At 52.5% G+C, this 21,513-nt stretch overlaps 14 protein-coding genes across 14 annotated transcripts; 5 read left to right on the top strand and 9 right to left on the bottom strand.

The window, feature by feature from the left end:
• Nucleotides 1–833: 833 nt before the first annotated feature.
• Nucleotides 834–1,301, bottom strand: CLAFUR5_04747 (uncharacterized protein; the record flags this gene model as incomplete). Its single annotated transcript, XM_047903895.1, has 1 exon — nt 834–1,301. One exon carries the CDS (start codon nt 1,299–1,301, stop codon nt 834–836), a length of 468 nt encoding a protein of 155 aa, XP_047760429.1.
• Nucleotides 1,302–1,316: 15 nt separating this feature from the next.
• CLAFUR5_04746 (uncharacterized protein) lies at nt 1,317–2,710 on the bottom strand (the record flags this gene model as incomplete). Its single annotated transcript, XM_047903894.1, has 2 exons — nt 1,317–2,195; nt 2,276–2,710. 2 exons carry the CDS (start codon nt 2,708–2,710, stop codon nt 1,317–1,319), a joined length of 1,314 nt encoding a protein of 437 aa, XP_047760430.1.
• A 1,369-nt stretch (nt 2,711–4,079) lies between these two features.
• Nucleotides 4,080–5,817, top strand: CLAFUR5_04745 (uncharacterized protein; the record flags this gene model as incomplete). Its single annotated transcript, XM_047903893.1, has 2 exons — nt 4,080–4,724; nt 5,062–5,817. The coding sequence occupies 2 exons, from the start codon at nt 4,080–4,082 to the stop codon at nt 5,815–5,817; spliced, it is 1,401 nt and encodes a 466-aa protein (XP_047760427.1).
• A 735-nt stretch (nt 5,818–6,552) lies between these two features.
• On the top strand, nt 6,553–7,493 carry CLAFUR5_04744 (Hydrolase pyvD; the record flags this gene model as incomplete). Its single annotated transcript, XM_047903892.1, has 4 exons — nt 6,553–6,810; nt 6,860–7,038; nt 7,097–7,206; nt 7,258–7,493. The coding sequence occupies 4 exons, from the start codon at nt 6,553–6,555 to the stop codon at nt 7,491–7,493; spliced, it is 783 nt and encodes a 260-aa protein (XP_047760428.1).
• Nucleotides 7,494–7,801: 308 nt separating this feature from the next.
• On the bottom strand, nt 7,802–8,635 carry CLAFUR5_04743 (Beta-lactamase hydrolase-like protein; the record flags this gene model as incomplete). Its single annotated transcript, XM_047903891.1, has 2 exons — nt 7,802–7,818; nt 7,867–8,635. The coding sequence occupies 2 exons, from the start codon at nt 8,633–8,635 to the stop codon at nt 7,802–7,804; spliced, it is 786 nt and encodes a 261-aa protein (XP_047760433.1).
• A 605-nt stretch (nt 8,636–9,240) lies between these two features.
• Nucleotides 9,241–9,762, bottom strand: CLAFUR5_04742 (uncharacterized protein; the record flags this gene model as incomplete). Its single annotated transcript, XM_047903890.1, has 1 exon — nt 9,241–9,762. The coding sequence occupies one exon, from the start codon at nt 9,760–9,762 to the stop codon at nt 9,241–9,243; it is 522 nt and encodes a 173-aa protein (XP_047760434.1).
• Nucleotides 9,763–10,877: 1,115 nt separating this feature from the next.
• CLAFUR5_04741 (uncharacterized protein) lies at nt 10,878–11,832 on the bottom strand (the record flags this gene model as incomplete). Its single annotated transcript, XM_047903889.1, has 3 exons — nt 10,878–11,017; nt 11,076–11,689; nt 11,741–11,832. The coding sequence occupies 3 exons, from the start codon at nt 11,830–11,832 to the stop codon at nt 10,878–10,880; spliced, it is 846 nt and encodes a 281-aa protein (XP_047760431.1).
• A 157-nt stretch (nt 11,833–11,989) lies between these two features.
• On the top strand, nt 11,990–12,696 carry CLAFUR5_04740 (uncharacterized protein; the record flags this gene model as incomplete). Its single annotated transcript, XM_047903888.1, has 2 exons — nt 11,990–12,172; nt 12,235–12,696. The coding sequence occupies 2 exons, from the start codon at nt 11,990–11,992 to the stop codon at nt 12,694–12,696; spliced, it is 645 nt and encodes a 214-aa protein (XP_047760432.1).
• A 404-nt stretch (nt 12,697–13,100) lies between these two features.
• On the bottom strand, nt 13,101–13,847 carry CLAFUR5_04739 (Tropomyosin-1; the record flags this gene model as incomplete). Its single annotated transcript, XM_047903887.1, has 3 exons — nt 13,101–13,263; nt 13,357–13,661; nt 13,830–13,847. 3 exons carry the CDS (start codon nt 13,845–13,847, stop codon nt 13,101–13,103), a joined length of 486 nt encoding a protein of 161 aa, XP_047761348.1.
• A 597-nt stretch (nt 13,848–14,444) lies between these two features.
• On the bottom strand, nt 14,445–14,711 carry CLAFUR5_04738 (uncharacterized protein; the record flags this gene model as incomplete). Its single annotated transcript, XM_047903886.1, has 1 exon — nt 14,445–14,711. One exon carries the CDS (start codon nt 14,709–14,711, stop codon nt 14,445–14,447), a length of 267 nt encoding a protein of 88 aa, XP_047761347.1.
• Nucleotides 14,712–15,119: 408 nt separating this feature from the next.
• Nucleotides 15,120–15,449, bottom strand: CLAFUR5_04737 (uncharacterized protein; the record flags this gene model as incomplete). Its single annotated transcript, XM_047903885.1, has 2 exons — nt 15,120–15,142; nt 15,197–15,449. The coding sequence occupies 2 exons, from the start codon at nt 15,447–15,449 to the stop codon at nt 15,120–15,122; spliced, it is 276 nt and encodes a 91-aa protein (XP_047760644.1).
• A 1,224-nt stretch (nt 15,450–16,673) lies between these two features.
• Nucleotides 16,674–17,270, top strand: CLAFUR5_04736 (uncharacterized protein; the record flags this gene model as incomplete). The annotated part of the gene is made up of 2 exons (XM_047903884.1): nt 16,674–16,853; nt 16,962–17,270. 2 exons carry the CDS (start codon nt 16,674–16,676, stop codon nt 17,268–17,270), a joined length of 489 nt encoding a protein of 162 aa, XP_047760643.1.
• Nucleotides 17,271–17,886: 616 nt separating this feature from the next.
• On the top strand, nt 17,887–18,585 carry CLAFUR5_04735 (uncharacterized protein; the record flags this gene model as incomplete). Its single annotated transcript, XM_047903883.1, has 1 exon — nt 17,887–18,585. The coding sequence occupies one exon, from the start codon at nt 17,887–17,889 to the stop codon at nt 18,583–18,585; it is 699 nt and encodes a 232-aa protein (XP_047761346.1).
• Nucleotides 18,586–18,894: 309 nt separating this feature from the next.
• On the bottom strand, nt 18,895–21,489 carry CLAFUR5_04734 (ATP-dependent DNA helicase pfh1; the record flags this gene model as incomplete). Its single annotated transcript, XM_047903882.1, has 1 exon — nt 18,895–21,489. One exon carries the CDS (start codon nt 21,487–21,489, stop codon nt 18,895–18,897), a length of 2,595 nt encoding a protein of 864 aa, XP_047760642.1.
• Between the last annotated feature and the right edge of the window lie 24 nt (nt 21,490–21,513).

Below are 21,513 nucleotides of genomic sequence, written 5' to 3'. Positions count from 1 at the left end.
CTGACCTACCTGCTCTCTCGTCGGTACGGTACTTGCAGCAGCTGAGCTGAAGCACAACAGTCATCCCTTTACACACTCTGTCGGTCCAAATCTGTGCGGAGGCCCTGTCTAAGTTTTGAACGTTGCTTAACAACGACAGAGTCTTACTGGTCCGGTCTGTCGCTGCATGGCTTGCACAGGCAATTCTGTGAACGCAATTCAGCTTAAAGCCCTGTAACCAGGGTAGAGACTTTTGTGTACGAGTTTGCAAAGGGATGGGAGAGTCGCTTCCTCGTGGCTGAGAGCCGGGTACTCACATCTGCGGTGGCTGCCAAGTTCCGATACCCAGCTGTTCCAGGATAGTGCCATGCTCAGGCTCTTTCCACCTCGTGTTACGTGGCATACGAGCTCGTCGTCTAAACTATGTCATAAGTTGGCTTCTACCGTCCAGCTCTTGACTTGACCTCGAATCACCACTCTCAGATCATCTCCGCTTGAGGGTAACGCAGGAACTGCACCTCAGTATCAGACCACAGGCCCTCCATGCAAGAAATCCCGTCAAGCATACGTCTCTGGCCCGTCGATTGGAGCTTTGCGGATGTGGCTCGAAATTGAACAAGGTATAGGCTGACCGCTGACACTGACAGCCTGTACGACGCGAATGCGTGGCGACGCGTCGGTTTCAAATGGCCGAGGTTCACCCGCATTATAATTGATGCTGCAACACACAACGTCCACACCAGGGTCACCTTCCACTAACAGCCCATCATAGACACGAGCAACCTCATTCAACCTTCCCATTGCACATCCATCTCCATCCTCCATAGCATCCACCGCCACAATCAACCGAGCTCCTACTTCAACTCATAAGCAGCTGGATTAATGTAATTACGCTTCACGCCCGTGTACGGCATCTCCGCCACCCTCTCACTATCTGCCGGTCCTGGTGGCGAAGCTCCAGACGATAGCCGCGATGGTTCTGGCAAGAACTCTGTCTCATTGCTGGCTGGATATGCCTCTCGCTGCAGACTGGAACCCCAGACAGTATCCCACTCCATTGGAGCTGATTGCTGCATCAAGGGATCTGGTACTGTTGGCCTGGCCGCTGCTCTGCTGAAGATGCGATCGTGGAGGTCGATGGTGATGGGGTTGAAGATGTTGGGATTGCCCCATGGCGTGGTGTTGAAGTCCTTGAATGATTGCTTTCCGGGTGCAGTAGAAGTGAAGTCCTCGTGAGCTGGTACATCCACAGGTCGTCTCATTGACTCGCGTCTCCGACCGACTGGCATGCTTTGTCCCCAAGCACTGGCATACTTGGCCATAGATATTGGAGTCTGTTATGGGGCGGTCTTCTCCGGGTCGATCTCTTTTCGTAAGACATCTGCAGTCTCCTTGAACACACGCCACAGCTCATACTTTTCGAGGCCACCATCGTCATCCTCAAGCGTATTCTGGCGAGCAAGAGTCAAAAGGGAGGCCACAAAGCACTCCTGGAGGAAGGCGAACGAGAAGCCTGGCGTGATGCGTGCCATTGCTGGGCAAAGCTTTTCAGGAAATGCTATGTCTTTTTTGTGAGAAACCTTTCCACGCCAGTACTGACAGTAGAGAGTTCGCTCGTGTTCGTTCGGCAGAGGAAACAGATACTTCCGATCGAAGCGACTCGGGCGAGATGTAAGACCCGGGTCGAGCTTCTCAAGGAAGTTCGTGGATGCCACAACGAAGATGCCATCATTGTGCTCCAGACCGTCCATCTGATTGAAGAAGTATGATCTAGTCTGTGGTCGGACGATTGTCTCAATGTCTTCCAGTACCAGCATGCAAGGGCTCAGCCTCCGTGCTTGCGAGAACACCGAATTAAGCTGGTACGCTTGTGGAGCGTTCTTGACATAAAGCGTTGGAACTGAGTGTTTTCTCATCAGGAGCGTATGCATCAATGCTTTGATGCTGATGGTCTTGCCATTGCCTGGCGGTCCGTGGAAGATGAGACCGCGTTTCCAGGGCACGCCAAGGTCATCGTAGACGTCTTTCGAGTCGAAGAACTTTGATGCGACTGACACTAGCTCCTTTTTCATCTTCTCGTCGAGAATTACTTTGTCCCAGGACGCTTTCTTGATCTCTTGGAACAGAGGTTTGGACTGGTACCAGTAACTATCGAAGACCCAGACAACATCGCTGAGGATGTATTGACCGATAGCTGTAATGAGTGCGTCCGTTACCTGTCGAAAGTTGTCAGTTGCAACTCAATCGCCCTAGCTTTCTTTGAGCAGCTCAGTGCCCAATACAGTCCGAAACGTACCTTCGATGGACCCAGTGGGTGCTCCTGCCATTTGCGCTCTTTGAGCACATACTGCACACCGCCAACAGTGTAGAGAATGAAGTCCTCATTACCCCACTTGTAGTGATACTTCGCAAAGTGCACTGCTTCGGCGAGTTGGCCATTACGTGACCCAGCAGCTGGTCCAGTATATCCTTTCCAGCTCCAGAACATATCAGTGTCCTTGTCTCGCTCAGCCGATGCGAAACCACTTGCCGCAAAGCCGAGGAGGTTAATGTTGCCAGCAGGAATACCAGTCACGATGTAGCCTGGAAACGCCCTACGGAGATGCTCTGCATATTGCAGGTCGTGATCTGCTGATTTGGCGGAGTTGAGGTCAAGGACGTCGTCCCAGAGGCGGTATGGAGCGTTGTGGTTCTGCTCTTCGATGAGCGTGAATGGCTCGGTGTCTGTCATGCTAAAGGCTCTTTCTACAACGTATGGTGAATTGGGGGTGAAGTGAAGAGATCACAGAACAGTACAGGACGAGGTACCTACCTTGATGTGCTTTGCCCCATCCTACAGCTGCAGCTGCCTGGGAAGGATGCGAGGTACGACTTGGCAGGAAGCTCCGGTGGAGCACGAGGAAGGGACGATCATCGCGTTTCGTCTGTCGCTATGTGCCCTTAACATCGTCCTGATAGCATTTGATCCCTCAAACATCGCATCCATTGATGGTAGAGGAGCATCCACGACAGATAACGATGAGTTTGGTGACCGCGGCGCTCCGACATCGGCGCCTGCCACCAAGATCCGACACGTCTTTCACTCATCAACATCTGAACTTGGCATCCTGCCCTCCAGCGAGTACACGATATTGCTCTCGTAACAGTGCGTGCGTGTTGGCGTGTCTCCTCGATCACTTCGCCGCGGCAACGCTGCGCTACCTCGAAGCAAGATAATGGTCTCAACGCGACACACCGAGTCAATGACAGCACGAAGACATGGTTCATTCTGGGATGCGCGAAGTTCATCTGGCATCTCGCGCAATCATGCTGCGCCGCGCAGCCTTGGCGCCCTCTGCCTTCATCTTCCGCATCCATGTGGCAGCACGAAAGTCCCTGGCGATACGCTGCTGCCTCACTTACCACGACGAGACCGCAATAAAGCCCATACCTCCATCCGCAGGGCCACAGACAGCATGGACGCTTGCAGGCAGCCAAGTCTACGACATCGCAATCGGAGTGGGCTGCCGAGAAGAGCAGGCAACATCGTTCCAGTAATGCATGTAAAACGCCTCTTGGTATGCGCTCGACCTTGCAAAACGTGCTGATCTGAGGCGTTTGGCACGACTAATGTGGAAGGTGTACACTTCTGACTGACATTCTCGAGCCGCTAGCCGGGTGATGGCACAACACAAACGAGCCATCACGCTCTCTGTAGGTCTTCTCATGCCAGGTAAGAAGTAACTGTCACCACTATGTTACTGCGCTCTCTTTCGCTAGTGAACGGGAAAGGCAGCGCGGCGCGCCCAGGGGTATATACTCCAGGTGCGATCGATGCTTGAAGATACTTCAGAGATGCACGACCATCAAGGGCAACGCTACTACAAGTGATGACGATAGCTGACTTAACGACGAATGGCTTGGAGGTGAGTGGGCATAGATGGCGAAGCAGTCAGAATTCAATTCGGCTCCAGGCGTGTCGTCTACGACGGCATAGCGACTGAACTCAGACCATCGAATGCACTCGGTCACAGCTGCAGAACGTCGCCATAGGAGAAACTTCTTGCAGTCTCTATGGCTTGTCATTGGACTTGCTGCGCCGAATGTCGCATTCTCACAGCATGGAAGAGAAAAAGTGGTACAAGCACTGTCGCCAGGGTGAAGCTTTCTTCGAGACATTTCCGATCGAGTTAGTCTGCCATGATGGTAGAAAACGTGAGCTCTGCACCATCGGCACTAGTGGCTGTCGCACCTGCGTCTGCATTTACGTCCGACTGAGCGACGACAGCTGCTTCATAGCACACATAGCAGCCGAAACTGGTACCGAGGACGAGGTTGAGAAGTGGCGACCTGATGAGGAGCAAGGTGCACTGCTTAGCCAGGCCATCGAAAAGAGGCTGCGATCACATTCACAGCTGACTATACTCGTCAATGCCAAGGATTACAAGCTTCAAAAAGGAGAGTACGCCGTCTGCTCATGCCACAGCGATACATTCAAGGGCAAGCCTTCGGTGGGCAAATACATCATTCAAGGTCTCCACGACTTCTTTGGCAAGATGGAAGTAAGGAAGGCTTGCGGTTTCATTGTGGATCATGCAAAGCGTGACATTGACTGGCTTACTACAACAGCGGAAGCTTCCAGGGAAGCGATACCGAGCGATCATGGATGGCATAGCCAGAAAGAGGATGATTATGTCATTGAGGAGGGCATGGGCAGCGAAGACTGGCACTTTGTGTGGATATATGAGGAGGGCGACTGGGTCAGGGTATAGTTCCCTTAGTATCTTTGGAGTTCGAACTTGCAAGACCTGTTCTGAAGATACGAGTGGAAATCTCTCTATGAAAGTCAAGTAGCTTCCACACTCGCTGTTGGTCTTCCTGTAATGTCCAATGCTTGCCTCTGGAACATTAGATGCAGCGAAATAAAGGAGCGATATCTCTGGCAATGTTTGGTGCCATTTCCACCACTCCTATTTACTCCATCAGAGACAAGTAGCAAACAACCAGATCCTTCATAACCGTACCATCGCTCGTGTGTCTCGCAAGCTGGAGAATCATAACTCAACAACAATGACAGAGTTCCACAAATTGACCCGAAGCCAGCAAGACGAGGCGGTGAAGGGACACGGAACCCATCGTCTCGAATCCAGGACAGGAGAGCAGTGGTACAAGCACTGCAAGCAAGGCCAAAGTTTCGTCCTCAACCTCCCGCTTGCCCTCCAATGCCACGATGGCAACACTCACACCGTAGACACAGTCGGCACTGCTAAGTGCTTCACCTGTGTCGGACTCTACGTGCGCCTGAGCGACACTAGCTGCTTCGTAGCCCACATCGCTGCCGACTTGCACCCTTTCGTCGACGACACCGGGCTCTTCGAGCCCTGGCGGCTCGATGAAAAACAAGGCGAGCTGCTGAAGAAAGCTGTGATCCGCAAGCTGGAGACGGTCGACGAGCTACGAGGCTTCAGGGCGCCAAATCACAAATTCGCGAAAGGCGACATCGCAATTTGTTGCGAGCATCGAAAGGAGGCCTGGGGATTGACAATGGTCGGCGACGACATCATCGATGGCCTGCGAGCCTTCTTCGGTGATGATATTCCAGTGAGACACGCACAAGGCTTTCTGGCTCAGCCTCACACCAGGGACATTCAATTTTTCAGAGGAAAGCCTAAGGAGTATGTTAATTGGGAGTGGTGTCTGGAGAACAAGCTGAAGTATAACGACATTGGCCAAGAGTTGCCATCTGATTGGGGTTGGGACAGTCAAGGTGGAGAGGACGATCTTTCGATTGCTGATGGCTCGGATGACCGTGAGTGGCATTTTCGGATGTACGATGGCGACTGGATCAGTGGTGATTGAGCAGAGGTGTATTGCCGTACTTGTTTTGGTGGAAGTGGAGGATCAGAATAGCTGTGAATGAAATCTCGCTGTTTCGGCGTTGTGAGGTATCAGTCGAGGTTGATGATTGGCATGGCTGTCGATGCAGACTGCCCACACCTGGCTCCGAATTCTTGGCTTCCATCTTTAATGTGACTGTTGTAAATACTCCATGGGCAATTAAAGGTGAAGCCATATCACAAGTAGTGTTGTTGGTCCACATCCACCCACTAATTCAATACTACGTGGCCACGCTGTGGCCGACTAGCTATATTTCGTCCATTATGGCTTTGTCGTTGCATCCTAAAAGAGACCCTAAAATTAGAGCAGATTAGGCATCTATAGGGGTAATAAGGCATTCAAATTACCTAAAAGACGACCTTCGAGCAGGTTAGGGGCCGGAACACCCCTGTCTCGACCACAGCTAATCCAATACCGTTTTATAGCCACACCCTGGCCAGCTGGCTATGTCTCATCCAGCCGTGGATCAACAACACTAATCGCAAGCTCTATTGACCCACAGCAGCTCCATAACCCATCCTCGGCTATCCACACCTTCACAGCTTCCTAGTCAGAGTTCCCCCACGACCCACTTCGAGCTCGAGGAGCAGCGGGCAGCTAGAGCGTCATCCCCATACAGCAGCACATCGCATACAGCTGAAATGCATGCTGATCTTGTGTAACACAACATCACCCTAACTCAATCTCAGCACCACCATGTCCGACAAAGTCATCGCAAAGCCCTCCTCAGGCTGCTGCCTGCGTGGCACAATCCACGAAGGCGAAGCCAAAGGCCGCATCGAGAAGATCGTCGATGTGGAGACTTACATCGCCGAACCGTCAGCGGAGAATGCGAATGGTAATATTGTGTTGTTCTTCCCGGATGTGTTCGGACTGTGGATCAATAACAATCTTCTGGTCGATGCGTTTGCTGCTGCTGGGTATTTGACTCTGGCGCCGGATTATTTCAGAGGTGTAAGTGGGTGCATGATTTGTGTTTGAGGGTTGAGCTGATGCGGTGCAGGATCCTGTCTGGAAGCATAAGAAAGATCTAAGTGATACGAACGACAATCCAGATTTTGATTTTCCTGGCTGGTTGGCGAAGCATCGGGCGTTTTCGGATCCGTTTGTGCCGAAGTTCGTTGAGGAGGTTAAGTCGAAGTATGGTAAGAGTGACACTAAGTATACTTGTGTTGGATACTGGTGAGTAGAGCCGGAGTCGGCTTCAGCCAACCGTTCCAGAATACTGACACCACTCCAGCTACGGCGCTCCATACGTGATGGACCAGCTCTCCGACAAGGGCATCTGCTCAGCTGGCGCATTCGCGCATCCAGCATTCCTTAAGGAATCGCATTTCGAGAATTTGACGAGTAGGTCCCAGCACCTGCTGTTAGAAAGCATCCACTGACCTTCAAACTTAGAGCCGCTTTTCCTGTCGTGTTCAGAGATCGACCAGACCTTCCCGAAAGAGTTCCGCCGCAGAGCAATTGACATTATGGACGAGCACAAGAAGCGCTACTCCCTGCAGCTCTTCCAAGAAGTCTCGCACGGCTTCGCGCTGCGTGCTGATCTAAGTGATGACTGGCAGAAACACTGCAAGGAGATGAGCTTTCAGGGCATCCAAGAGTGGTTCGACTGGTGGTCAGCTAAGAAGTGAGTATCCTCACAACAGAAGTTAGGCCATCGGATGGGGCCGCGGGCTCTCGCCTTCGGTGGCTGTGCTCTCAATAGTGACAGCTTCTGTAGAATGACAGACCATGCGCCAAAGCTGTGAATAAACTCTCAAGATTTGTCTGCCTGGCCAGGCCCTCTGGTGGCCCATCGCTGTCTGCTAAAGTCGTCTTATCTTACAATGCTGCTGCTGTATCCGTTGCGCCGTCACATCTACTTTACTTCGTCGAACATCATCTTACCTGCCCTGCCGCTCATACCAAAGGAAATCCCAAAATGCGCTGTCGCTGGCACTCATGCCGACATCTCATCTGCGCAGCGTCAGCATCGTCGAGTATGATAACATCACTAGTACTCACATATGTAGCTCGCCGGCCTGCCATCATTCCTACTTGATCGAGGGGGTGGACTCGTTTGCGCCAGTGGGGAGTACGATTGAGCTGGTAACGACAACGAAGGTCGTGGTGTAGGCCAGTCTGACGAGGCTGTGGTTGCAGTCTGAGGCCGTGAACTTGCTGGAGAATCGCCACCTCCAGGATGCCATGTGTATCCTTTGGTCAGACCAGCCAGGCGTTGCATTGCCTGTTCGTTTGGAACATCGCCAATAATGACATTGTGGCCAATGACAAAGGCGAATGTGTCTGTGCTGAGCTGCAGTACCTTACAGTTTAGCTCGCCAATGTTGAACATTTCGCCATGCCTGAAAGTGGAGTCGAAGTGATTGGCCCATTGTGGGTTCTGGCGATACTGTCGTGCAAACATACGCTGTACTCCCGCAATGCTTTTGCCAGTACAAATTCGTGGCATGTTGCCTTTCTCCTCCCGGAGCTGATTCCTGAGGTACCAAGCCGCTGTCCTGATCTGCTGGTCTCGCATGGCATGTGTTTCGAGTATGCGTTTGACACGATATCCGTGGTGTCGCACGTTCTCAAGAAGGCGGTCAGCTGCGGTGGTGCATATGCCTTTCGAAGAGTGCACTTTGTCTAAGACTCCGTCTATGATTACAGCATTCTTGGTGATAGGGTCTGCTACCACCCATTGCCACGTCCCGGTCGATATCTCGAACAATGTGTAAATGTGCGGTTCTGGATCTGGCTTGAGCGTGACGATCGGCGGCTCTTGTTCCATTGTTCTGCCGAGTCAGCTTCGTACAGGGATGTGAGGCCTTATACTGCATCGGCTTGGTATGCGATATGCTGTAGAGAAGTCTTGAAGTAGTTTGTCTCACTCCGACTGATGGAGGACGAACGCTGTTGTCGTTGCACTTCGGATTCTGCACTCCTTTTTCGCTTGATATCCGGTGTGACCATTCGAAACATCCCCCAGTCATGGACCAGATTCATACGATAGTGTCGACAGGGATTACCGGAGTTTGGTGGATATGTCAGCCAATTGGCTTTTGTGCTTGTTTTCTCTCCACCTCACTTGTCAAGAGATCTTCTCGTGTGAGATCTCAGCTCAATCGCAAGCCGCTTCCATCGTGTCGTGGCGTTCCTAGATATGACCCTTGAGATGCACTAACACATCTCATCTCAAGAAAGCCGTGGTGCCGTTTTAACGACAATTTCAGTAACTTGGCCACCGACAAAGCTGGGTTGGCAGCACGTGGCAAATGCAGATAGCCGCGCGGAGATAAAGGACCCATCACGATTTTGCACAAGTGGATAGAATGGCATAACTTTGCAGAACAAAGCCTGGTCGCGAACACCATCCGTGATGGTCAAGTGCCACGCTCACAGGAAAGAGTAGGCGCCCCCTCGAAGGGCTGAATGACGGTAGCAGATCCAGGCACCATTGGAGTTGCGCTTCCAATGCATCATGGATACACTGTCGCGCGAAAACACAGTCTTGCCCTCACACCCTGATTCTCGAACGGTGAGCAGGACCGCGCCATGTTCGCTGCCCCTTTGAATCATGGCTGTCGGGTTATAGCACTGAATGCTCCAGTGAGGGTTCTGCCGCTTGAAGGCTTTCACATTCTTCGTGTGTTCTGCCAGACTTCTTGCCGATGGGATTGGGCATTCGTGGACCGCTGCATTGACCATTACGAAATCCTCATCGAGATACGCGTGGATGAGTTGCCAGGCTGCCGAACCTGGGACCGCAAAGTCGGATGCCATATGTGCCTCGATGATGGCACCAGAGATCTGTGCGAGGTGTTCGGATGTCGAGGACTGCCGGGAGACCGCTGGTTGTGAAGAGGCCATGGGATCGTCCAGCGCGCCCGGGTGCAGTGGCTTTGCGACGGTCGCCATGGAGCCAATCTGAACATACAACTCCGGTGTTACAGGAGGGAAACAAGAGGCAAGATGGGAGTAAGGTATGACCACTGTTGCGCTGACTAACACGCGAACGAAGAAGGTTTCAGCCCCAACCACGCGACCATGGCATGGCCCGGGGGGTCCTTCCATGAACGGCCTTCGATGATACATGTAATATTGATTGACATGCCATGCACGTCTCAACAGGACATCCATGGATACCTTGCAATATCTGTACCGAGCTCGTACATGTACCTATCAAATCAAGATCTCCGCGACTTCTAAATGTTGTCATCATGATTGCAAACAGATACCATGGTACAAGCCACTTGCCATGCAATGACCCGGAGTGCTTGGCATTTGTTTGGGCAACTGCGGCCGAGGACCACGTACTGCCTCCTTGTGGTAATCGTCGCATCTACAGGCTTGCCCTTTACGATCGCGCCGGGCAACATGAGCCCCACGATTCTCGAGCCTGTGCTCCCAAGTTAACGCACCACGGAGCTCCGCACGCTGGAGGTAATTGCTTGGCCCTGTGTAAGCGACGACGTGAATCAATTCATCCAGTAATTGAGCAGTGGAGACCGTGGCTGGCAGCATATCTCGGATCCTGGAGCAAGGCATGTCTTCCATCTGTCGATCCTGCTGGCAGTCTGGCTCCTTTTGGTGGGGATGTGTGTCCGTGAGAGGAGGAAGCTACGCACGAAGAGGCAAAGCGACTCAGCACTGATGCGGACGAGGGACCAGAAGGATGACACGGAAACCACCATGCAGTCTGCTGTTGGAGTGGCCTAGAATGGCAGATGATAGGGCATCGCATTAGGCATCGGCGCCATGCCTATGGTGTATAATCAGTAGTCAGCTGCAAACCCCAGTATATAGCTCAGAAACTGACCATACCTGAATATCGCGTGAAGCGATACATACCGCGCATAACCTTGCCTGAAGGATAGTTGTGGACAAAACACGCCTGACTGTGATTCAGGATGATGACGCTCTAGAGAGAATGGCTTGAGCTCTGAGATACTCCATCCTTGATACAAACTCTTATACACAATACAGACTTGTGAACGCCTCTCCCTGTCGTGACATGCAATGCAGCACCGCATCTATTGCTGCTTCTTCTGAGCCTGCGGTCCCATCTCCTTGCTGAAAGCCATATACGACACCTCAAGTCCTGCAATTGCCGAGATGCCCACGTACAGAATCATGAAGAGCAGCAAAGCCACTGTCAGACCCATGAAGATACCTGTGTCCCCTTCGTTAGCATGTGTACGACGAAGTCCTCGTCGAGCTCGCAGACTTACCAGGCGACAAGAACTGATACTTCTCAAACAACGGCAGGTCCTTCTGGAAATCATCCTGCTCGTTCGTCTGCCGCCTCCTCGCACCATGCTCGATGTCTCGCTTCAAGTCGGTGTGCATGTTCTCATGGAACGGCGGCTCATCCATCTCGTACCCCTCTCCTTCACTTTCCCTGATCGATCCACCAATATAGACTAGAACGTGACTAGTATAATTTGACATCCCATGCAGTGCCGTCTGAATCATATCATCCGCTTCCTTCATCACATCCCTCCTCTGCTCTACCTTCTCCTCCCCTACCAGCGTCTGGAACCTCAAGATAACCTCCTCGCCCGCCTGATCACGCTCACACCTCTCGCGGACTCCAGCTGCGATCCTGCGGACGTCGACCTCGCCCATTACCTCAGGGATCTCTACAACGCTTTTGTACGTTTTGCCATCCGCTATCCTGCGCTGCATATGTGGCATGCTACCCTTTGTGAGATCGTGGGAGCGGACGCCGGCTTGCTCGAGGAAGATGTGGCGGGAGACATCGCAGGGGATTGAGGCGATGAGGGAGTCTTCGAGGGAGGATGATGTGCTTAGTTGTTGCGATTGGAGAGTGGTTTGATCGATGCTGTGAAGTGGTGTTAGCTGGGGTGTGGTTGGAGGTGATGATGGAGCTTACGGCTCAGTCGAGAGCAGGAAGAAAGGACTCGCATCGCGGAGACCGTATGCAGTTCTCGCGGCGAGGAGAAGCGGGAGTATTGAGCTCTTCATCGTGTTAATGTGTTGGTGTGTAGCAATAAATGTCGCCGCCTTCGAGATGCGCCTCAATGATGAAGCTCTCGGCAAGATCCGAACGCGATCACCTCCATCTAAATTTCGCGACAACCTCTACCACAATCGCATACAACATATCCACAGGCCTAAGACAATGGCCCCCTTCACCAAGAAACGCAAACTCGTCGACCGCCCCGTGGAGGAGCTAAAATTCGACTCCTCCGCCCGCGACGAATACCTCACAGGCTTCTCCAAGCGCAAAGCAGCACGGAAAGAAGCCGCAAAGGAAGCAGCGATAAAGCGCGATAAGGAGGAGAAAGTGCGCGAGCGAAAGCAGGTATGATGGATCGTGAAGTGAGCATATCATCTTCAAATTCTGGACTGACAATTTTCAAAAAGCTACGAGAACAACGCAAAGAAGACCTCGAATCCCACGTCGCAGCTGTGAACGACGAACTCCGAAAACAAAACGCCATCCTAAACGGCGAGGAAGACGAAGATGAAGATGCCTTCTCCGGCTTCGACGACACAACTACAACTACTCCAGTGACGAAAGAACCCGAGGAGGAACTCCTACCAGACGATGCAGAATATATTGACGAAGACAAGTACACAACCGTCACAGTAGAAGCCATGGGTGACGAAGACGATGAAGAAGTGGATAAGGAGCCTGAGAAAGCAAAGTACGCGGCAAAGGCAGAGACGGACAAGAAACCGCAAAGGAAGAAGCGGCCTTGGGATGACAAGGAGAAGGTCAAGAAGAAGAAGTTTAGGTATGAGAGTAAGGCGGAGAGGGCCGTGACTCGGCAGAAGCAGAAATCGCAGAATAAGAAGTTTGCCAAAGCCCGGCGGGAGGCTTGATCTGTATCGTTTCTCTTGCTCCCCGTTCAAAAGTGCAGGAAGTGGGAGACTTTGGGCATCATTATCGTGGAGGTTAAGTTGATGTGGTTCGGTTGATGAAGTTTCAAAGGATGGGTATTGTGCATGTCTATGAGGGGACCTTTCAATATCGCTACTTCTGTGCATGGCCTTTCTCTGCCGGCAAGCCTTATGACTCCAAACAGCAGCAAATGGCATTGACTCCATCCATAGTCATGCTTTATCACACTTCAGCGTCTCTGCTAGAGCACCTGCCTTTTCAGCGGCCTCGAGAAGTTCACCGCCGAAGGATCCGATAGCTCGATCGCGTAGCACCCTTGAGATTAGGCACCCACATTAGCACGTCGTAGGTAGCGGTACATAGGACGTGATGCAGCGCATGTCGCTCAGATGTTACCAATCTCAGCAACAAAGTCGTCCAGCTCCTTCTTGGTGTCGGCATATTTCTTGGCCATCTCCTCGTACTTGGTCTCCCACTGGTCGCGTGACGCCTCGAGAGCCTGGACTTTACGCTCGTAGTGACCAGCCTTGACGTCGGTTTGGCGGAGCCTGTAGAGTTCCACATTGTCAGCATCGACCATCTTCTGCAGGCCGCTCGGCTTCAACAGCTTCGTGGCTTTGTCCGGTTTCAAGGGTACTGACTTCTCGTTGGTTTCTCTCAATTGCTTGTCGTTCTCCTCTGCCTCCTCCTCGAGCAGTTGCAGCTTCCTCTGCAGTGCATCGTTCTGGGAGCCATGTTGAGCGCTCTCGTCCGCTGCAGCCTTAGCTTCGCCGTGCAACTTCTCGAACTTCTCGACCTCTTGCTCGAGCACGCTGTTCTTGTGTTGAAGGGAAGTGATCTCTTGTTCTTTCTGGAGGTTCTCTTGCTCAAGTGTCTTGACCTTGGAGGAGAGCTCCTCGACCTTGGCTGCTGATTCGTCGGCCTCAATGCGGAGGGCGTTCATACGCTGCCAACAGCATGATCGTCAGCATGCTGTCGGAGGGTGATACGATGAACGTAGCGACGTGGACGAGTATGGTGGTAGCTTTGCAGCAGCAATATGTGCTTCGGAGACGCACACATGGGTGTTTCCATACAGTATTGAGGGGCAGGCAGGGTGAGCGGTCAAGCATACCTTCTTGATCTGATCCATGGTTGCTGTCGTGTGGCTTGAGTCAAACAGAGGAGAGAAGAGGTCGATTTGTCAAGAAGAGATTGGCAGATGTCGGTCGGCGGTGGAGGTGTCAGGGTGTGGTACGTGTTGCGTAGTGGTCGTGGCCGCGATGCTCTCACGCTCACCAAAGCAAAGAAGTCGAGCATCCCCGTCGAATTCGCGGGACAAGTGCGCACGGGCACACTCGGCAAACATGGTTGCATGGGTGGCGCCGTCCGATTGGACCCTGCAGCAGTTTTCCATTGCAAGAGGAAGGAACGAACGCAGACATCAACGGCCAACCATCAAACATCAACCAGAACATCAGCAGCCGTAACAAATGACCCTGAAGCCCCACGAGATACCACCCTACGAACGACACACGTGTGGCTGGCGTGTCAGGACTGCTCACGATGCTCATGACCATACTAAATACGGCATGGCGGATCTCCAAACGAAGAAAGCTCGATATATCAGCTACAAATCTGCCAGAGATCCAGCCATACCGGCCCTTTGTAGACACTGCAGAACTCACAGTGCTTACACATCTCGCGGACCATCCTATACTACGCCCCAGACCTGCGCCATGGCCACCATCTAGCACACACAGACCTTTGACTTCGAGCGCGCTGAACTGACTTCCTCAGATTGTCCATTCAAAGCGGGCTGTGGGTGACTATAGCGATCGCGATACGCAACCTTCTGCGCGTTCGTCTGTGAGATCAAGTCCCTGTTGCCCGGGATGTGCTCCTGGCCACGGCCACCTATGAACTCTTGCTTCAGGCTTGGCCGGTCTCCCTTGCGACGACTTTTCTCTTGTAGCGTGCGTTCGATATCACGCTCCACTGCTCGCTCGTTGCCCATGCTATGTGGAAGAGCATCCTTGACCTCTTCGGCTGTACGCTGCGCGCCGCCTTTTGTTTGGGCACATTTTGGTGTTGATGTGGGGCATTGACAGTGAGGATGGAAAGTATAATTATACTGACACAGCTGCGTTATGATCGAGCGGATCGCTCTTCGCTGATGACGGAATATTGTCTTCATCTCGAGTCACTCTTCACGATATTCAGCTCGAGTGTACGGCGCTGCCTTCGCACTGTCGATCTTTAATATTATGTTCATTCCAAGCCAGTGGCACTGGCCTCTGGTCTGATCCTACTACCATCGAGAAGCTCCATCGAGTATATCTTTACAGGTCTGTCCTTCATTCCTTATTCTTACATCATCCCATCCTCATAAAAGTCATTCCACCCCACTGTCCCTGCATTTGGTTTACCAGCAGTACGCACCCGGCGCTACCTCAACTTAGCAATCATGCCAACATCATACCACGCGTTGATTCCACTTACCACCGGCATCCTTACAACACTTATCAAATGCATCGTCATTCAAACACGTCGTTGAACCGCCTGTGCACTGGTGGTTCGGGCCAGGGAAGTCGTGCTTCTCACAGCTTGAGACGGCGCTGCCTGAGCAGCATTGGCCGGTCAGGTCGTTACGCTGTGGTCCTGTGCCGGATGGGTCCTGACATTTGCAGTTCTCTGATGCGAAAGCGCTGCCAAGGATGGTGAGGAAGAGGGCGGTGAAAAGAGTGGTGCGCATATTGGCTGATTTTGACAGAGACCTTGGATTATGAGTTGGCTGATTGAGTTAAAAGGTGAGTTGTGAGAGATTTTTGAGAATGACACTGGCGAGCGATCCAGTACAAGAGAAGGTAGCCCTTATACCTCGACGTCAATGCATTGGTCATCCGCTATCTCGTTCCATTGTGATACAAGCGCCAGGCGGAACACGAATAGTGTGTTCACCACGTGCTGTATTACGACTCGGGATATATTGCTGATTCCCAAAGTCTACGGAGGAGGTCCACGTTGTGCGGTCTCGTCTTCATTTCGGTGCTGCGATAGGGCAAGTCGTGAGACTAGATCGCGCTTGTGCCGTGGGGAAATCGTGCCGAAGATGTGGCGGATCGGCGGTTGACCAGTGAGGCTACAGCCTCATGTTATCAGGTCTCAGACTGTATCAACGTGGGATGAGACATTCGTGTAAGCTCTTGTGATACAGGAAGGTAGTGCAGGTGGTGCGCAACTTCCTTTGCAACTTGGTGGCTTCGATAGGACATTGATATGCTCAGGGCATACAGGACCTTAAGAGACAGAATTTCAGCCCTACCAGCATCCATAGCAGCGACTGGGGCGGTGGAGGCTGTGCGAGCGGAGAAGTGGTTTGTGCTCACTCAAGATGGTGCTCCTATGAGTTTGCTGTGCGCACGCCTTTCCTCATCATCCAAGTATAATGCAGGGAGAGCTTCGTTCCATCAACGAGAGTGACACGTAGTCGGGTGAAACTGTACATAAGGGCGATGATCTGAGCAACCAGGGCACTGTAACGAGCAGATGAGCATAGATGTCGATGTCGAGACTTGCACGTGCAAAACAAAGCTGTTCCAACTCAGCCCAGGGCTACACCTTGCGCAGCAGCTTGTTGTACGTGATGATCAATTTGAGTAGGTCTAGGCTGACTCAGCCCATTTCATGAATCTGTAAGACTTCTGGAACCTTTGTCATTTCCATTCCGAGCGGTCTGTCGACTCTAATCTTTTGAATATACTTAGAAGTTACCTGACCACACGTTCCACTAGTCTATTGCTAGACTTTAACTTTTTGCAGCTTCAAAACTATCTCACTTGCCCCAGACCCTCCAGTGCTTTCCTGAAGTCGCGCGGAGGCTTCTCACATGTGACGCTTGGCAAGCAACTCCACTGAAGGCGTTCACAAGTACCATCATGTATTCCTCACATCGCCACCAAGCTACCACACTTGCAACATGGGTACACAAATACTCCAAGAGTCCGACCCGGACGGCCAGATCCTAGAACAAGGAGGCGCATATTCCCTCGTAGCCCTCTTCACCAAAAACATGCGCTTTGGCCGCAACCACCAAGAACACAACATCGAGGCCATCTCCGATCAAGTGATCAAGCGCATCGCATCATACGAAGAGAAGGTACGTCTATCTTCGGACAAATTACTGCGATCTGCAACGCCCGCGATACCACCATCAGCCATCCGGCTGAGCCAACACAATTCCACATCTGACTTCTCTACCTCACAGCGCCGCGGAAACGAGTACATATTTCCACCCCTCATCCTCACCGGCAAACGCAGTGACTGCAACACCTACAACTATCGCCCTGGCGTTCCAGGTGGTCTCGAAGACTCCCTCGAGCATCTGTTTCACACCAGTCCCGCGGAGAACCTGGCGGCACACTGTGAGACCTACCTCTCAGTCCTCGCGTTCTGGAATATGCAAGCGTTCCCACAGAAGGTCGAGTGGCGTGGCATAAGGGGCGAGACGGCGCGGGAAAGGCGGGAGTCGATGGGTGGAGGCCCTGTCGGGGCAGACTGGAAGAACGGCGATTGAGCGAGGTTAGACTTTGGGGGTATGGCGATGGAGAGGGATTGGGAGACGAAAAGGTGAGGTGGGATGAGTAGCTCATGTACATGTTTCACATGATCGTATTGTTTGCCACAGTTCTGTGGTTCTTGGCGTTTGTTTAGCTAGCGATCGATCGATCGTGTCCGGTGACCTTTGCACGTTTGCATCACGAGAAGACGGACTCATGATGACTCGCGATCTCTTGTCTTTATAAAATGATATCTTCGAGCCACGGACATGCTCAATTTACGCTTGACGTGGTATCCTACAACTTCCCACGAGCAATTCAGTATACGGCTATACACTAGGGTGATCATTGCCTTGCTTGACTTTGGAGCATGCTTCACTGTTGTTTCATGCCTCTCGGCGCGCGTATCGATATAGCGCCCGCCACTTTGCCGCCGCAGCATCGCAATCGTGAACGACGAGACTTTCAGCAGCGCACACATCAAAACACCAGCCTGTTCCCCCTTCCTTCTCTCACCAACCCTCCCGAACCCACCTCTCCACCCATCACCCAAGCTGACCACACTTCCAACAACCTAACCATCGGAACCAAGCCCTTCCACACCAATCCTCCAGCCCTCATCCACCCGCCGCCATGTCCGGCAACACCGTCGTCACCTCCTGCACCGGCATGCCCCTCGCCTGGCACTGCTTCTGCTGCAGCCGCTTCGGCTTACCAGTCGAAGCCGACGACGGCACCGGTTCTATCCCAGTCCACTGCGCCTGCTGTAGACACATGGACGAACCTACACGCGCGAACGCCATCGACATGCCTGGACATCCACATGTGGTAGCTCTGGCAACGATAGATCGAGCAGCGGTCTCTGCATCGCCGTACCTACTCACAGCAGATCCTGCACCGGTCCATGTAGCCCCCTACCTGGAATACCACCCAGACTGTCCGGCCTGCGAGGCCGAGCAGGAAAGCAATTCTGACTCCGACTCCGACTCCGACTCCGAAGCCAATATCCTCGACAAAATCGACGAGCTCTTCGAACACATCCACCTCAAAGGGCCGAATAGCGAGGCAGGGAGAGAACGTCTCGCAGTCCTGCTCTCGAGCCTCCAGGAGCACCTCAATAAGCTGAATGCTTCAGCAAACCCACCACCGCAGCAGGTACCTGAGGCAGAGACTGCCCGTTCAAAGTGCTCCCACGCTGAGGCTGCTCCATCCGACGCACGGGGTAGTCCATCTGCTGCGAGCAGCGTTGCTGGATCTTCTGGATCGGGGGGGGGGGGAGACGGTTACTATCGCGTCCTCATCGAAGAGCAAATGGAAGGCAAGCGATCATGACGATGTCATATCGTCGAGTGATGCTTCTTTTTATGGGAGCGAGTGATGGCTGGCAGAGTTCCCTGGCCATTGGTCTTGTGCTGGTGACAGATCTTTATGCGATTAAGGCGTTAATACTGCGTTTTAGTAGGTAGTGCTTTCTGTTTTCCAAATGTAGATAGTCATTAGGCAATGCTCAATGTTCTTACGCCTTCAGCTTCGTGCGTAATTCTCATCGCACACTGGGATCCTTCATTATTAAAGGAAGTCACGCTGTATGGGTATCACTGTAAGCAAGAAACATGTAAGCAGCCACGAACGTGCCAACTCCTAAAGGTCCAGCAACTCAACATACTCCTCGTCGAGCTCACCAAAATCGTCACTGTCATCATCACCTTCGCGATCAGACAGCATGTCCGGCGGTATAACCTCGACATAGTCCATCGCGTCGTGGAATTCTTCCGCATCACTCTCCGCCTTCACGTCCTGCATCCGGTCATCCTCTTCACCACCCACAAGCTCTTCGAGCTTGATACCGCCGAAAGTCCTCTCCATGAAGTCATGCACAGTCTGATCTGGCAGCAGCATCGACTTCGGCGGCAAAGACTGTATCAGCATATTCCGCAACGATCTAGCTCTCGACATGGCCACGTATGCCTGACCTGGCGCGAAGCACTTGTCCAAGCTCGTGACCACATTGTCCAGTGTCATGCCTTGTGACTTGTGGATAGAAAGCGCCCAGCCAGCGATAAGCGGAATCTGTGTGCGCGACAGCAGACTGTATGGTTCATCTCTTCCGAGCTCAGTGACGCAGCAGTCGGCGTATATTGGTATCTCTCGTCCGTCTTTGAACCGCACAATCGGCCAAAGCTTGTCTTCAGCTTGATCTTTGAAGTATCGGATCTTGTCTTCGGCATAGCGACGATGTACACCAGTGATGAGCTCTTCGCCGTTCCTGGTTTCATCCTTGTTGTTCTTCTTGGCACGAGGCATGGTCTCGTCATTCATATCTGTGAAGCCGATGATCTTGCCGGTACTGCCGTTGACCAACTTCTCCTTGGTGCTAATGTTTCGGGTCAAAATCACGAGCATTCCTTCTTTGAGCTCTAGACTGTCTTGATAGCGGTGTCGGAAGAGCGCATGCAGCGGAGCCGTTGTCATGCCATCGGGTCGTCGTGCGTCCAAGAATTCTGGATGTTGTCTGACCCAGGTCAAGTCATCCACGCTGCTGTAAGTATGGGAAGGCGTGTTCAGCGCTTCCATGTGTGCGTCGTTGATAGCTTCTGCTTCTCGCCTCAGCGGGCACAGCTTGACAGCTTCGTCAAAGACAACATCGTTCTCGTGGTTCAACAATTCCTTCTCCTGGTCCGACGTCCAATCAATTCCTTTCCGCATCTTGTGAAGCAGCCTGGTGAAATACACATCCGATTGACGATGCACCTGAAGCAGCTCGACGTTGGCAAAGTTGCAAGCTTGCCAGACAGGACTTGCGAACGCGTACTTGTCTTCATCTCGGAACTCGCCATGGTGCTTACACCGGTAGACGTCTTCCTTTTGGCTCTTCCATCCTTCAAGTTGTTCGCCGCATTTCAAACAGGTCTCGAATGGCAGAACGGGCGGCAGTTGGTAAAAGTCTCCGGTGATGATGACCTGCATGTCTCCGAAAGGAGGGCGGTCTGGCTGTGCCCGCTGCAAAGCTTCCTGCAGAACGTATGAGAGCCGACTGAGCATGTCATTCTCCACCATACTGATCTCATCGATGATCAAAACATCAATTCGGTAGAAGCGTCGATAGTTTTTGGGCATCTTCGCGGCCTTGCTGAGCTCCTCTGGTGAGCCCTTGGCCAGTTTCACGGTCCAGCCTGCAAAAGTGTGTATGGTTGATCCGTACACTTGCAATGCTGCCATGCCAGTAGGAGCGACAACTTGAGGCGACAGTCCGCTCTTGTTAAGATAGCGCACGATGGCCTCAAGCACCCGAGATTTTCCTGTGCCAGCAGCGCCAGTGAAGAAGACGTTTCGACCTTGAGCAGCAAGCTTCAGCACTTCGTATTGCTCCTCGGACAGACTGTACTGCGTCACTGCTGAAGTCAGACGAGTCGAGGTTTCATCGGAGTCGAAGCATTCCTGACAGACTCTACCCTTCTCCATGGGAGGACGGTGGCCACAATCTCTGCAAATGAGATGATTCCGAGTACAGTTGCGCGATCGGTTGGTCACTTTGATGCCTGCGACGGCAGCAGGTGTAGCATCAGCAGACCGAGTTGTCGAATCTGCTGGCACTTCGGGTCGTGCAACTGCGCACTGCCCGCCACATCCGTAGTCGCAGGCAGTAGAATCATGATTCATGTACTTCACCGCGGCAGTAACATACTCACCGACCCTGTCTCTAGTAATCTTCTTACCAGTGCCTTGGGGGAGAGATTTGTGGAGACTGTCCTGAACACCTCTTACCTGCGCTTCGGCTCCGTCCGGTCCGTAGTACTCGTAGTAGAAGCCAGGCTTGACTCGTTTCAGAACGCAATAGATCTTCTTGCACGACAACGGTACTTCCGAAGGTCTCAATCTCCAGGAAGCTTTGACCGAGATGTGTGCGGTGGCATTTCTGATACTTTGCTTCTCGGCAACTTCTTCTTTGCGAGCTTGACGGAGTTCAGGGTGTGTCCGCCAGCATGTCTCCCCGAGATGGCCTTTCTTGCCACATTGACCTGCAGGCTTGTCGGGAGCAGCGACAGGCTTTCGCGTGGACTCGGGAGTGGTGATGGGAGCGGGATGCACTGCTGGATGTATGCCACCCGTTGCCGTGCTTGCGGTCACAAGCTCGAAAGCATTATTGTTGTAGCTGGGCGAATGATTCCCACGAGAGGGTAGAGTGTTGGTAGCGGGCGTGTTATATCCCCGCCTAACGAAAGAGGTTTTGTGCATCGTTTCGAAGGCATCGTCGCTCGA

This window comes from Fulvia fulva, chromosome 4, assembly GCF_020509005.1.
Source record: "Fulvia fulva chromosome 4, complete sequence".
In the NCBI taxonomy this organism is placed as follows: Eukaryota; Fungi; Ascomycota; class Dothideomycetes; order Mycosphaerellales; family Mycosphaerellaceae; genus Fulvia; species Fulvia fulva.
This window is presented reverse-complemented; position numbering and strand designations above follow the sequence as displayed.